Source organism: Nicotiana sylvestris, chromosome 7 (genome assembly GCF_000393655.2).
Source record: "Nicotiana sylvestris chromosome 7, ASM39365v2, whole genome shotgun sequence".
Lineage (NCBI taxonomy): Eukaryota > Viridiplantae > Streptophyta > Magnoliopsida > Solanales > Solanaceae > Nicotiana > Nicotiana sylvestris.
Genome location: NC_091063.1, coordinates 41,036,500 through 41,049,141, shown reverse-complemented (window position 1 = coordinate 41,049,141; position 12,642 = coordinate 41,036,500). Strand labels below are relative to the sequence as shown.

The window sequence follows — 12,642 nt, the reverse complement described above, 5'->3', positions numbered from 1 at the left end:
CACCAATGGTCACATCTCTAGCATCATCATGCTGAACTTTGTCCTTAAGGACAAGCAAAATGCGGATCATCATACTGGCTCTCTCTGATGCGATCATATAAAGAAGACCGAGAAACCACACAAGCCGATACCCGACTAGGCTTCGAAATGTCTAACCTCATGAACCGATTGGCCAAGGCCTGAATATCAACTGCAAGAGGTCTCTCCCCAACTGGACTATATGCCAAACTCCCCTTACTCACCGCCTTTTGGCTCAAAGCATCGGCCACCACATTGGCCTTCTTCGGATGGTACAATATAGTGATATCATAATCCTTAAGCAACTCCAAACACCTCCGCTTCCTCAAATTGAGATCCTTCTGTTTGAACAAGTGCTGGAGGATCCGATGATCAGTTTACACCTCACAAGACACACCATACAAGTAATGCCTCCAAACCTTCAACGCGTGAACTATGACAGCCAAATCTAAATCATGAACGGGGTAGTTCATCTCATGAGGCTTCAATTGACGAGAAGCATAAGCAATAACTCTACCCTCCTGCATCAATACACACCCAATACCAACTCTCGAAGCATCACAATACACAGTATATGAACCTGAAGTTGATGGCAAAACTAACACTGGAGCTGTGGTCAAAGCTGTCTTGAGCTTTTGAAAGCTCTCCTCACACTCGTCCGACCATACAAATGAAGCACCCTTATGAGTCAACTTGGTCAAGGGCAATGCGATAGATGAGAATGCCTGAACAAATCGGCGATAATAGCATGCCTAACCAAGAAAGCTGCAAATCTTTGTGGCTGAGGACAGTTTGGGCAAACTCTGAACCACCTCTATCTTCTTCGAATCAACCTGAATACCCTCACTGGACACCACGTGCCCCAAGAAAGCCACTGAACCAAGCCAAAACTCACACTTGGAGAATTTTGCATAAAGCTTCTCCTCTCTCAATATCTATAACACAACCCTCAAATGCTCCGCATGCTCCTTCTGACTACGCGAATACACCAGAATGTCATCAATGAAGACTATGACAAACGAGTCAAGATAAGGCCGGAACACACTGTTCATCAAATGCATGAACGTTACTGGGGCATTGGTCAGCCCAAAAGACATCACCAAGAACTCATAATGACCATATCGGGTCCTAAAAGTTGTCTTAAGAATATCCGAGTCCCTGATCTTCAACTGGTGATAACCTGAACAGAGATCAATCTTGGAGAACACTCTCGCTACCTAAAGCTTGTCAAATAAATCATCAATGCGAGGCAAAGGATACTTGTTCTTAATTATTACCTTGTTCAATTGCCTATAATCAATGCGCATCCTCATAGTGCCATCCTTCTTCTTCACAAATAGAACCGGCGCACCCCAAGGTGACACACTAGGCCGAATGAACCCCTTATCAAGGAGTTCCTGAAGCTGCTCCTTTAACTCTTTCAACTCCGCTGGTGCCATACGATACGGCGGAATAGAAATGGGCTGAGTGCCCGGCACCAGGTCAATACCAAAATCAATATTCTTATCTGGTGTCATGCTCGGAAGGTCTGTAGGAAACACATCGGGAAAATTCCTCACAACTAGGATAGAATCAATACGGGAGTCTCAGCTCCGACATCCCTTACAAAAGCTAGATACAAAAGACAATCCTTCCCAACCATACGCTGGGCTTTCAAAAATGAGATCACTCTACTGGGAACATAATCAGTCACACCTCGACACTCAATCCTTGGCACACCTGGTATAGCCAATGTGACTGTCTTAGCATGATAGTCCAGAATAGCACGACACGGAGATAGCCAATCCATGCCCAAAATGACATCGAAATCCGCCATACATAATAATAAAAGATCCACACGGGTCTCCAGACCCCTAATAGTCACCACACACGAACGGTACACACGGTCTACAACAACAGTATCGCCCACTAGGGTAGATACATGAACATGTGAAGCAAGAAACTCACAAGGCATACCCAAATAACGAGCAAGGTATGATGACACATATGAAAAGGTGGAACTAGGATCAAATAATACAGAGGCATCTCTGTGGCAGACTGAAATAATACCTGTAATAACAATATCTGAAGCAATAGCATCAGGTCTGCCTGGAAGTGCATAGAAACGGGCCTGACCGCCACCTGATCGATCACCCCCTCTAGGGCGACCCTTAACTACCTGACCTCCGCCCCTAGCTGGCTGGGTGGGTGGTGGTAAAGTAACTGGCGCTGAAGCTGATGACTGACCCCTCTGCTGAGATGAACTCGTAAGTCGACAAGGTCACTGCCTCCATATATGACCCATCTCACCACACTCGTAACAACTCCCAGGTGCTGGAGAAGGGGACTGAAGGGAACCCCTCGCACCGGAGTAACTAGCAGATGCACTTGACATAGAAGAGCCTTGGACTGATGGAGCATGGGACGAACTCCGAGCTGGAAGGGCACTAAGTGATGACTGGCCCTGATGAGAACTGTGAGAACCATGACTCGATGATGCCCTACAATAACTTGGATGAGCTGGCTGAGCATGCCTGAATGGACGGCCTCTGCCGTGCTGAAACTGACCTCTCGAAGGAGTACCACTGTAACTACTAGATCCTCGAGGCATCTTGGCCTCCCTCTCCTCTCGCTCTTGGCGACGAACAGACTCAATCTCACGGGAAATATCCACAACCTCTTCGAAAGTAGCACCAATCACCCTCTCCCTGATCATGAGAATACGAAGCTGATAAGTGAGGCCATCAACAAACCTCCTAATCCTCTCTCTATCTGTCAAAACAATCCAAATAGCATGACGAGCTAACTCGGGGAGCCTCATCTCGTACTGTGTCACAGTCATCTCTCCCTAACGCAACCACTCAAACTCCATACACAGCTCGTCTCTACAAGACAACGGCATATACTTTTCCAGAAAGAGAACGGAGAACTGTTGCCAAGTAAGGGGTGCTGCACCAACAGGCCTACGCCTCTCAAAAGCCTACCACCAAGTAAAGTTAGCTCTAGAAAATTGATAAGTAGTGAAAGCGACCCCGCTGGTCTCCAGAATACCCGTTGTACGAAGCATCCTCTAGCACTTATCCAAGAAACCCTAGGCATCCTCTCCCTCTGCACCACTGAAGGTCGGAGGCTGAAGCCTACCAAACCTCTCCAATATATGCTTCTTATCCTATGGCATAGCAAGAACTACATACTCCTGAGCAGCTGCAACCGGCTAGGCTAGATGTGCCCCCGGCGTCTGAAGTCCCTACACGACCTGCTTAGGTGTGCGAGCGGCGGGAGTTTGATTGCCTCCCCCGGCCTGAGAAGTAGTTGCGTCTGTAGTGGCTGAAACCGCCTGAGCTAGGCCAGTGCAAACTGATAAGTTCTGAGCCAAGGCCTCTTGAAGACCCGGAATCACAATGGGCACAGCTGGTGCCTGAGTTGGTGCTGCAGGAGCGTCCATTACTGGGACCTGATCCTGAACTGGGGAAGCTGGTGGATCTGCGGGTGCTGCCCTAGATACTTTGCCCCTACCACGACCACGGCCGCGTCCTCGGCCTCTGGTGGCCATAGCTGGTGGTACTGGTGGTCGTCCATCCTGACCGGTAGCGCGTGTCCTCACCATCTATGAGAGAATAGAATAACAAAAGTTTAGTACTCGGATCAACAAATTCGCACGACAAGAATTTCAAGAATATGAAGTTTTTCCAAAAGGTTCTGCAGCCTCTCGAGGATAAATACAAACGTCCCCGTACCGATCTACAAGACTCTACTAAACCTGCTCATAACTCGTGAGACCTATGTAACCTAGGTTCTAATACCAACTTGTCATGCCCCTAACCCGGACCCGGTCGTGATGGCGCCTCTCGTGAAGACAAGGTCAGCTGACACTTCCCATTTTCCGATTATTAACAGTTAAACATTTAAGAAAAATGGTCTAAATATTAGAAAATAAATCCGAAATAACAATAATAACGTAAATACGCGGAAGAATACCCATACACAGCCTTAACCGGGGTGTCACTAGTCATGAGCATCTAAACAATCCGGAATACTCCAAATCAAACTACAGAGTTTAATACAGAAACTAAGAACATGAAGAAGTAAGATAGGGAAGAGCTCCGGGCTACGAACGCCAATAACTACCTAGAGACTCCTTAGATCCACCTTAGCTGGAATGATCAGCACTCGGGAGCGGGACCACATATGCCTGAATCTGCACACAGGGTGCAGGGAGTAAAGTGAGTACTCCAACTCAGTGAGTAATAATCATAAATACAGACTAAAAGCAAGAAATCACGTAAGGCACAAAGCATGCTATAATGAAGCAGTAAAACCATTTAAAACGGTAAACCGGTGAAAGATAAGTAAAATCCTTTAACTCAAAATTTACTTCATGAAAAGCCTTTTCAACAATTAAGCAGGTAATTTGACAGGAAATTAAGACAAGGATAAACAAATAAAGGTTCGCCCCTCGAGCACAGTATCAACAAATCCGTCCCTCGGGCAACATCTCAGAATAATACCAGCCCCTCGGGCAATCACATAGAACAATACCAGCCTCTCGGGCAATCACATAGAACAATACCAGCCCCTCAGGCTCAATCTCACATCACAATTGGTACCCGCGCTCACTGGAGTGTACAGACTCCTAGAGGGGCCCTTACGGCCCAAGCGCAATATCAAGCCACCTCGTGCCATCATCACCAGGCCCTCGGCCTCATATCAATCAAGCCACCTCGTGGCATACATATCTCAGGCCATCGGCCTTATAATCAGTATCAAATGTTTCCTCACAACATTGGCCCTCAGCCTTACTCAGTCAAAATCCTCACAAGCCACTCGGGCAATAGTAAAACATGATTCTCAGCCCAAAAATATCATTTAAAAGATCATGTAAGTGTTAAAACAGAGTAAACATGGCTGAGTACGAAAAATAGTGAAATATAACACGACTAAGTTCAAGTATAAAGTCAAAACAGTGAGGAAATACCAGTACAAATCCCCGAAGGGTTCAAATAGTTGGCACAAGGCCCAAATATGGCATTCAGCTCAAATCACGATGATAGCAAATAGATTTCAGTCAAATACACGATAAAATAGTCATTCGGGATGGACTAAGTCACAATCCCCAACAGTGCACGACCCCACGATCGCCATCAAGCGTGTGCGTCACCTCAATATAGCACTACGATGTGCAAATCCGGGGTTTCAAATCCTCAGAACATAATTTACACTCATTACTCACCTCGAACTAGTCAAATCTCTAGTTCGCGATGCCCTTTCCCTTCGAATCGGCCTCCACTCGCGTCAAATCTATCCAAATCAGAACGAGGACGTCAAAATAGGCTAAGGGAATGAAGCCCAAGCGAAAATAATCAAAATACTACACAAATCCCGAAATTACCAAAACTTGACCCTCGGGCCCACGTCTCGAAATTCGATAATTTTTACAGCAATAGAATCCTTATCCTTCCACGAGTCTATACACATCAAGAACACTGAAATCGGAGTCCAAATGACCCCCTTAAATCCCCATTTAAAGGTCTCTTAATATCAAGCCCTAATCCCCAATTTTTCTTCCTTAATCTCCACTAAAACCATGATTAAACAATGGAAAAGTGATCTTAAACCCAAGTAATTAAGCTTAGGGAACTTACCCAACTGATATCCTTTGATTCCTCTCGAAATCCTATGTCTTAGCCTCTTTCCCGTCTTAAAAAATGATAAACTTAGCAAAATTTTGCGAAGAAGACAATTTATACCTTCTGCCCAGACCTTTTCGCATCTGCGGTCCCATATCCGCTTCTGCGGTACAGCAATTGCGGTTCAATGTCCGCTTCTGCAGAATCACTTAAGTTCCCAACCATCCGCATCTGCGGTTCCTCGCCTGCATCTGCGACATCGCAGATGCGGTTCTCCTAGCCGCTTCTGTGGTCCTAGTCAAACATACCTCTGGTCGCTTCTGCGGCCACTCTCTCGCATATGCGGCGCCGCACCTGCAGTCCCCAATCCGCAGATGCAAAAATATCAGAAGCAGCAATCAGCAGCTGCAACAACAATCCAAACTTCCTGTTAACCTTCCAAAATCACCCCGAGGCCCCCGGGACCTCAACCAAAAGTACAAACATATCCTAATACCTTATTCAAACTTGTTTCAATCATCAAAACACCTCAAACAACATCAAATCACCCAAAACACATCAGATTCAAGCCAAACTTTCAAAAATCTTCTGATTTTCGCTTTTGATCAAAACCCCAATCAAACCACGTCCGAATGACCTGAAATTTTGCACACACATCCCAAGTCACACAACAGAACTACTGCAACTCCCGGAATTCCATTCTGACCCCTATATCAAAATCTCGCATACCAACCAGAAATTGCCAAAATCTCAACTTCGCCAATTCAAGCCTAAATATACTACGAACCTCCAAACTTCCTTCCGATCACGCTCCTAAGTCAAAAATCACCTCCCGAAGCTAACCGAACCATTGGAACTCACATCTGAACCCTCTAACACATAAGTCAACATCCGGTTTGACTTTTCCAACTTAAGCTTTCTTACAAGAGACTAAGTATCTCAAATCTTACCAAAATCATTCCGGATTCGATCCGACCAACCCGATACCACATAACACGGATAAACAAAGCATAAAGAAGCATAAATGGGAAAAACGGAGCGGTAACTCATGAGACGACTGGTCGGGTCGTCACACATGGAGAGACCCCTTTGCATGAACTAGGTTGAATACAGATAGGAGAAGAAAGTAACTCATATTTATTAGCAATAATTAGAATATATATTATTAGTATTGCGAATCAATTAATGACAGTGAAAAGTTTTCTAATCAAGTCGTCAGTATCCATTGAATAGATAGAACACAAATGAATAAGTTGGAAATAGCATGTGAAAAATGTTTAGCCAAGAGGAGAAATTAAGGATTTCAATAAGCTACCAATTCATAAGAACATAAAAATGGACACATGCATGTAATTCATTTAAAAAAATAATTTAATGCAGTTCATCTTCACCTATATATTACACACATACAAAAGAAAACAAACCTCCTCCATTTTACTTCATCAAATATTGATGCTATAAAAAAGACTTAGGAGTTTTCTAATGGCTGTTTGTTATTCTGTATCTGCCATTGCTATTATATCAACACTTTTAACTATCTTTTCACTTTCTCTTTTCTTGAATTCAAATACCAAGATCTTCAATGAGGTAAGCTTATTAGGAACAAACGAATGTGATATTTACAAAGGGAGTTGGGTTTTTGATGACTCATATCCCCTCTATAATTCATCCACGTGTCCCTTCATTGGGGACACAAGGGATTGCCAAAAGAATGGACGACTAGATAAAGAATATTTAAACTATAGATGGCAGCCCTATGGATGTAATTTGCCAAGGTATAAGTTTGTTTATCCTTTAATTAGTCACTAAAAGAGTTTGAGTTCGATCGATATTCTTCAATTAATATTTGATCTTTTTTTGTTTTCCCTTGTAGATTTAATGGAACCGAATTATTGTTAAAATACAAAGGGAAACGCATCATGTTTGTTGGAGATTCACTAGGTCAAAATCAGTGGTATTCCCTTGCTTGTATGCTTCATGTATCACAACCACAAGCTAAGTATATCGTTGATAGAACTGGAAGGCATTATACATTCACCATCCCGGTAAGCCACATTATTTTGAGTTTAGATTTTATTATACCAATATTATTGCAAATAATATTTTATTCAAACAGATTACCTAAAAGATAATTACAGATAAGTTCATAAATAGTAGGATTAATTAGTAACCTGAAAATAAGGCATGTTACATGTTATACAATAGATTAGAATATATTGGTAATAGATTAGAATATATTGGTAGCGTATAGGTTCTTTACGATGTTAGTTTATACAAGTTAAATTCATATGTTTCCACGTTTTATTCATTTTTGTCACAAAATCTCTAGCAAACAGCTGACATTTTTTTGTCAAAGTAGACAAAAGAAAAAAATAAGGTTTTGTCGGAAGTTGTTTTTTTTTTTTTTCTCCACTAAGACATGCATGATTTTTTGAATATATGAGTTGATAAGGTATTGGTGAAATTGTAGGAATACAATATTTGGTTACTGTATCTTGGGAATCCTCTCATTGTTGACATTGCCACGAATAAAGGCTCAAGAGTACTGAAAATTGATTCCATAAGTTCTGGAAATGTTTGGAAACAAATGGATGTGTTGGTATTTGATACATGGCATTGGTGGAATCGCACAGGGACTAGACAAACGTGAGATACATTGAATACATTTTTCAACATTCTTTTTATATTAAATATGTTTATGGACTACTAATTATTCATAATTAATGCAGTTGGAATATAATTCAAGAAGGGAATAGAACTTACAAAGATATGGACAGATTGGAGCTTTACAAAAAAGCAATAAATACATGGGCAAAATGGGCTGATTCCAATCATAACTCCACAAAAACAAAAGTCTTCTTTCAAGGAGTTTCTCCCGACCATAAGGAGTAACCTTCATTTTTCCTCTTTAACTAGTTTGTTCTTTTCTTTAAGGTATATATAGTAGTAATTAATATTTTGAAATTAAAATCTTTTATTGATTATGCAGATGTGAAGGAAAAACAAGACCACAGCAAAGTATAGGAGGTTTATATCCAGGACAAATAGAACTGGAGAATGCTTTGAAAACTATGTCAAACTCAATTGTTCGTTTGATCAACATAACGAGATTGTCACAGTACAGAGCAGATGGTCACCAATCCGTCTATAGTTATAATCATATGGACTGCCTCCACTGGTGCCTACCTGGGGTCCCTGATACTTGGAATTTACTCCTTTACCACCTTCTTATTTCGTAGTTTTAGTATATTTTGCTTTGTTTTCATATATTTTTATTTGAACTTTGCTTGGAAATTTACACGAAATTATAGTCCCATTAAACTGGGAAATAAATTTTGGCGATTCTGAGTATCTTTTCGTCTAACTTTTCTACCTCTAAGAGGAAGAGGAAGTTCAATAATACTTAATGATCTTATTATACATTCAAGACTACAACTCTTACTTTTGATGCAATTTTGCCAGCTATAACAAGGGCCATATATAGGCATGTCCTTTACTTATATCCTCTATCTTATGTTGAATAAATGTGACGACCCAGCCGGTTGTCTTAAGAATTAACGCTCCGATCCCCTATTAACTGCTTTCCTCGTGTTTGTTTCTACTATTGTGAGTTGTCGGGAGGGTTTATTTGGAGTTTCGGAGAGTTTTGGGACACTTAGTCCCTAAATGAGAGTTTAAGTTTTGGAAATTTGACCGTAGTCGGAACAATATGAAGACGACCTTGGAATGGAATTTCAATGGTTCCGTTAGCTCCGTTGGGTGATTTTGGGTTTAGGAGCGTATTCGGATTGTGTTTTGGAGGTCCGTAGCTAATTTAGGCTTGAAATGCCGAAAGTTGAATTTTTGAAGTTTCCGGTTCGATAGTGAGATTTTGATCCAAGGGTCAGAATGGAATTCCGGAAGTTGGAGTAGCTATGTAGTGTTGAATGTGACGTGTGTGCAAAATTTCAGGTCATTCGGACGAGGGTTGATAGACTATTTGATCGAAAGCGTATTTTTAGAGTTTTTGAAGTTCTTAGGCTTGAATCCGATGCTAAATTGGTGTTTTGATGTTGTTTTGAGTGTTCCTAAGGTTGGAACAAGTTTGAACGAAGTTATGGGATATGTTGGTAGGTTTGATTGAGGTCTCGGGGGCCTCAGGTGTATTTCGGATGCTCAAACGGGCACTTTTGGCCTTTGGGAGATTGCTGGTTTTCTGGTATTTTTGCAGCAGTGATTTGTTCACTGCGATCGCGTGAGTCCATCCGCGATCGCGTAGGGTAAGTTGAGGTCAGGCATTTTTTTGTGAATCGCGATCGCGAAGGTAGACGTGTGATCGCATAGGGTGAGCTTGTGGGTCATTGCGTTCGCATAAGTACCTTTGCGTTCGCGTAGACGGATTTGGTGTGGCAATGGGGTAATGGAATTTGCTCTATGCAATCGCATAGAGTTGGTCGCGATCGCGTTGCTTGAGGAAGTTGTCTTATGCGATCGCATAGTTATTTCTGCGATCGCATAGGGTTAAATCTAGGCAGTATTTAAATAGCCCATCCGCGACCCTTTTTCATTTTTCCACCATTTTTGAACGGGATTGAAGCTTTTGAGGATGATTTTTGAGGAAACCAAAGGGAAATCACTTGGAGGTAACATTTTTGACTTCATAACTCATTTATATGTGATTAAAGATCTAATTAGTGGTGAAAAATTTGGGAAAAATGAGTAATTAGGGCTTGAGATTAAGAGACCTTAACATGGGTATTTGAGGGGTCAATTGAACTCCCATTTCAGTGTTCTTATTATGTATAGACTCGTGAGAGTACGAGGTTTTTGAAAATATAAATTTCACCCAATTCCGAGATGTGGGCCTGAGGGCCTGAGGGGTGTTTTGGTCATTTTACCTAATTTCGCGTATTAGCTTAGAATTTAATTATAGAATCAGTTACTTGAAGTGTTATTTACATTATGCAAATGAATTGAATAGATTTTGGCCATTTGGAGTCAAGTACTCGTGGCAAAGACATGATTTCGGGTTGATTTTGAGCTGGTTCGAGGTAAGTGGCTTGCCTAACCTTGTGTGGGGGACCTTCCCTTAGGATTTGGTATATTTGATAATTGAAATGCCTTGTACGTGAGGTGACGAGTGCGTACTTGATCTAATTGTTGAAAATTCAATTTTCCTCAAGTAATTTCAATTGTGTTCCTTTTTCCTGTTTTATACTACTTGCAATTTAAGCCTGATGTTAGCTTAGAAAAAACCATGTTTAATTGACTTCATTGCTTAAACTACCTTAATGTTAAAATTACCTGTTTTACTTGGTACGAAATTGAGCTTAATTGAGTATTCTTTGTGTTGATGCTGTGTGTTTTACTTTGGGACTACGGGATGGCATCCCGGGAGATCCCCTGTACGTATTTATGATTTGAGCTGAGGTGTGGGATATCGAGGGATCCCTGGTACATATATTGAGGATACCAAGAGATCCTCGGGATACCAAGAGATCCCTAGCATATATTGAGGATACCAAGAGATCCTCGGGATACCAAGAGATCCCTGACATATATTAAGGGTACTAAGAGATCCTCGGGATACTGAGAGATCCCCGGTTATTATCCTTATGAAGAGTGATATTTCCTTGTGATTGTTTTGTCTCCGTTCCAGTTATTTTCTTCCTTATTATCATGTATTAAATTCTTATCAACTGTTAGCTTTATCAATTGTACTGCTTATCTTATTCTGTCATCCCTTATATTTTATTTAATCTCAGTAGGGCCCTGACCTTCCTCGTCACTACCCGACCGAGGTTAGGCTTAGCACTTACTGAGTACCGCTGTGGCGTACTCATGCCCTTTCTGTGCATGTTTTTCATGTGCAGATCTAGGTACCTCCACTCAGACTTATCACGCTTGAGATGAGGTGCTTGTAGAGACTCCGAGGTATATCTGCCGCGTCCGCAGATCGAAGAGTCCCTTTCTACTCTCCCTTTTAAGTATTAGCCCTTCTGTATTTTCTTTCCTTGTTAGACATTCTGGAGTTAGATACTAGTAGACACTCAAAGGCTTGTGATCATGAGATTCCGGGTTTTGGGAAATGTATTTAGTTTTTGAGAGTTGATATTGTGTATGTCGGGCGGCACTTTTAAACGCTGTTTTATTACACTATTTTTGTTTTAAATTATTTTCTTCCGCAAATTGGTTTATCTTCTGCAATTTATGCTTACCTAGTCATAGAGACTAGGTGCCGTCACGATGGTTCACGGAGGGCAAACCAGGGTCGTGACAATAAAAGGAAGGGTTTACTGTATTTTTGACATAGAAGAAATGAAAGATTTATTGTCTTGTACTTTTCTTGAGTGACAGCATGCATGTCTAACTAGTAAAGACTTGTTCGGCTAGAAACTCTACGTATAACGTGTTTCAATTCCATTTTTCACTATGTATTCTCTTTTTCCCGAGAAAGATGATTGTTTAATAATAATAGTAACAGAAAATCTGAGAAAAAAAAAGCGAAAAAAAAAAACTCTGTACCTCCAAAGGACTCTCTTTACATGATATATCCTAATTATGAAAATTACATATAGAGTCCTACAACTAATTATGGCGTCAATCAGGCCCTCGGCCTATAATAAACATGTTGCGGCGTGTAGCCCGATCCCATATAATATCCTCACAAATTAGGCCCTCAGCCTCACACAGTCATAAACCTCACAAGCCATCCGGGCAGTTCAGTAAAATCAGGGAATATCAGCCCAAAATAATATTTATGTGCATCAAAACAGAGTAATATAACTGAATTATGCAGTAAACAGGAGAAATCGTGACTGAGTATGGATTTCAAATTAAAACAGTGAGGGGATAGTAAGAAAATGCCCCTGAGGGTCCAAACAATACTGGCACGAGGCCCAAACATGGCATTCAGCCTAAGTTATAAGGATTCTTTCTAAACACATAGATATCATATAGTTTTCAACAAAATACGCAACTCTACAGTTGCTACGGAACGGACTAAGTCACAATCTCCAATGGTGCACGCTCACACGCC

The 12,642-nt window shown here is 41.5% G+C and overlaps 1 protein-coding gene across 2 annotated transcripts; it reads left to right on the top strand.

Annotated features, from left to right (window-relative positions):
• Positions 1-7,071: 7,071 nt before the first annotated feature.
• LOC104220603 (protein trichome birefringence-like 43) lies at positions 7,072-8,951 on the top strand. 2 transcript variants are annotated; one of them, XM_009771500.2, is made up of 5 exons: positions 7,072-7,399; positions 7,498-7,669; positions 8,095-8,270; positions 8,354-8,512; positions 8,614-8,951. In XM_009771500.2, exons 1-5 carry the CDS (start codon positions 7,107-7,109, stop codon positions 8,861-8,863), a joined length of 1,050 nt encoding a protein of 349 aa, XP_009769802.1. In that variant the 5' UTR covers positions 7,072-7,106; the 3' UTR covers positions 8,864-8,951. The 2 variants fall into 2 exon arrangements, with proteins under 2 accessions (XP_009769802.1, XP_009769803.1); XM_009771501.2 differs by having other exon boundaries at positions 7,136-7,211.
• The last annotated feature ends 3,691 nt before the right edge of the window (positions 8,952-12,642 follow it).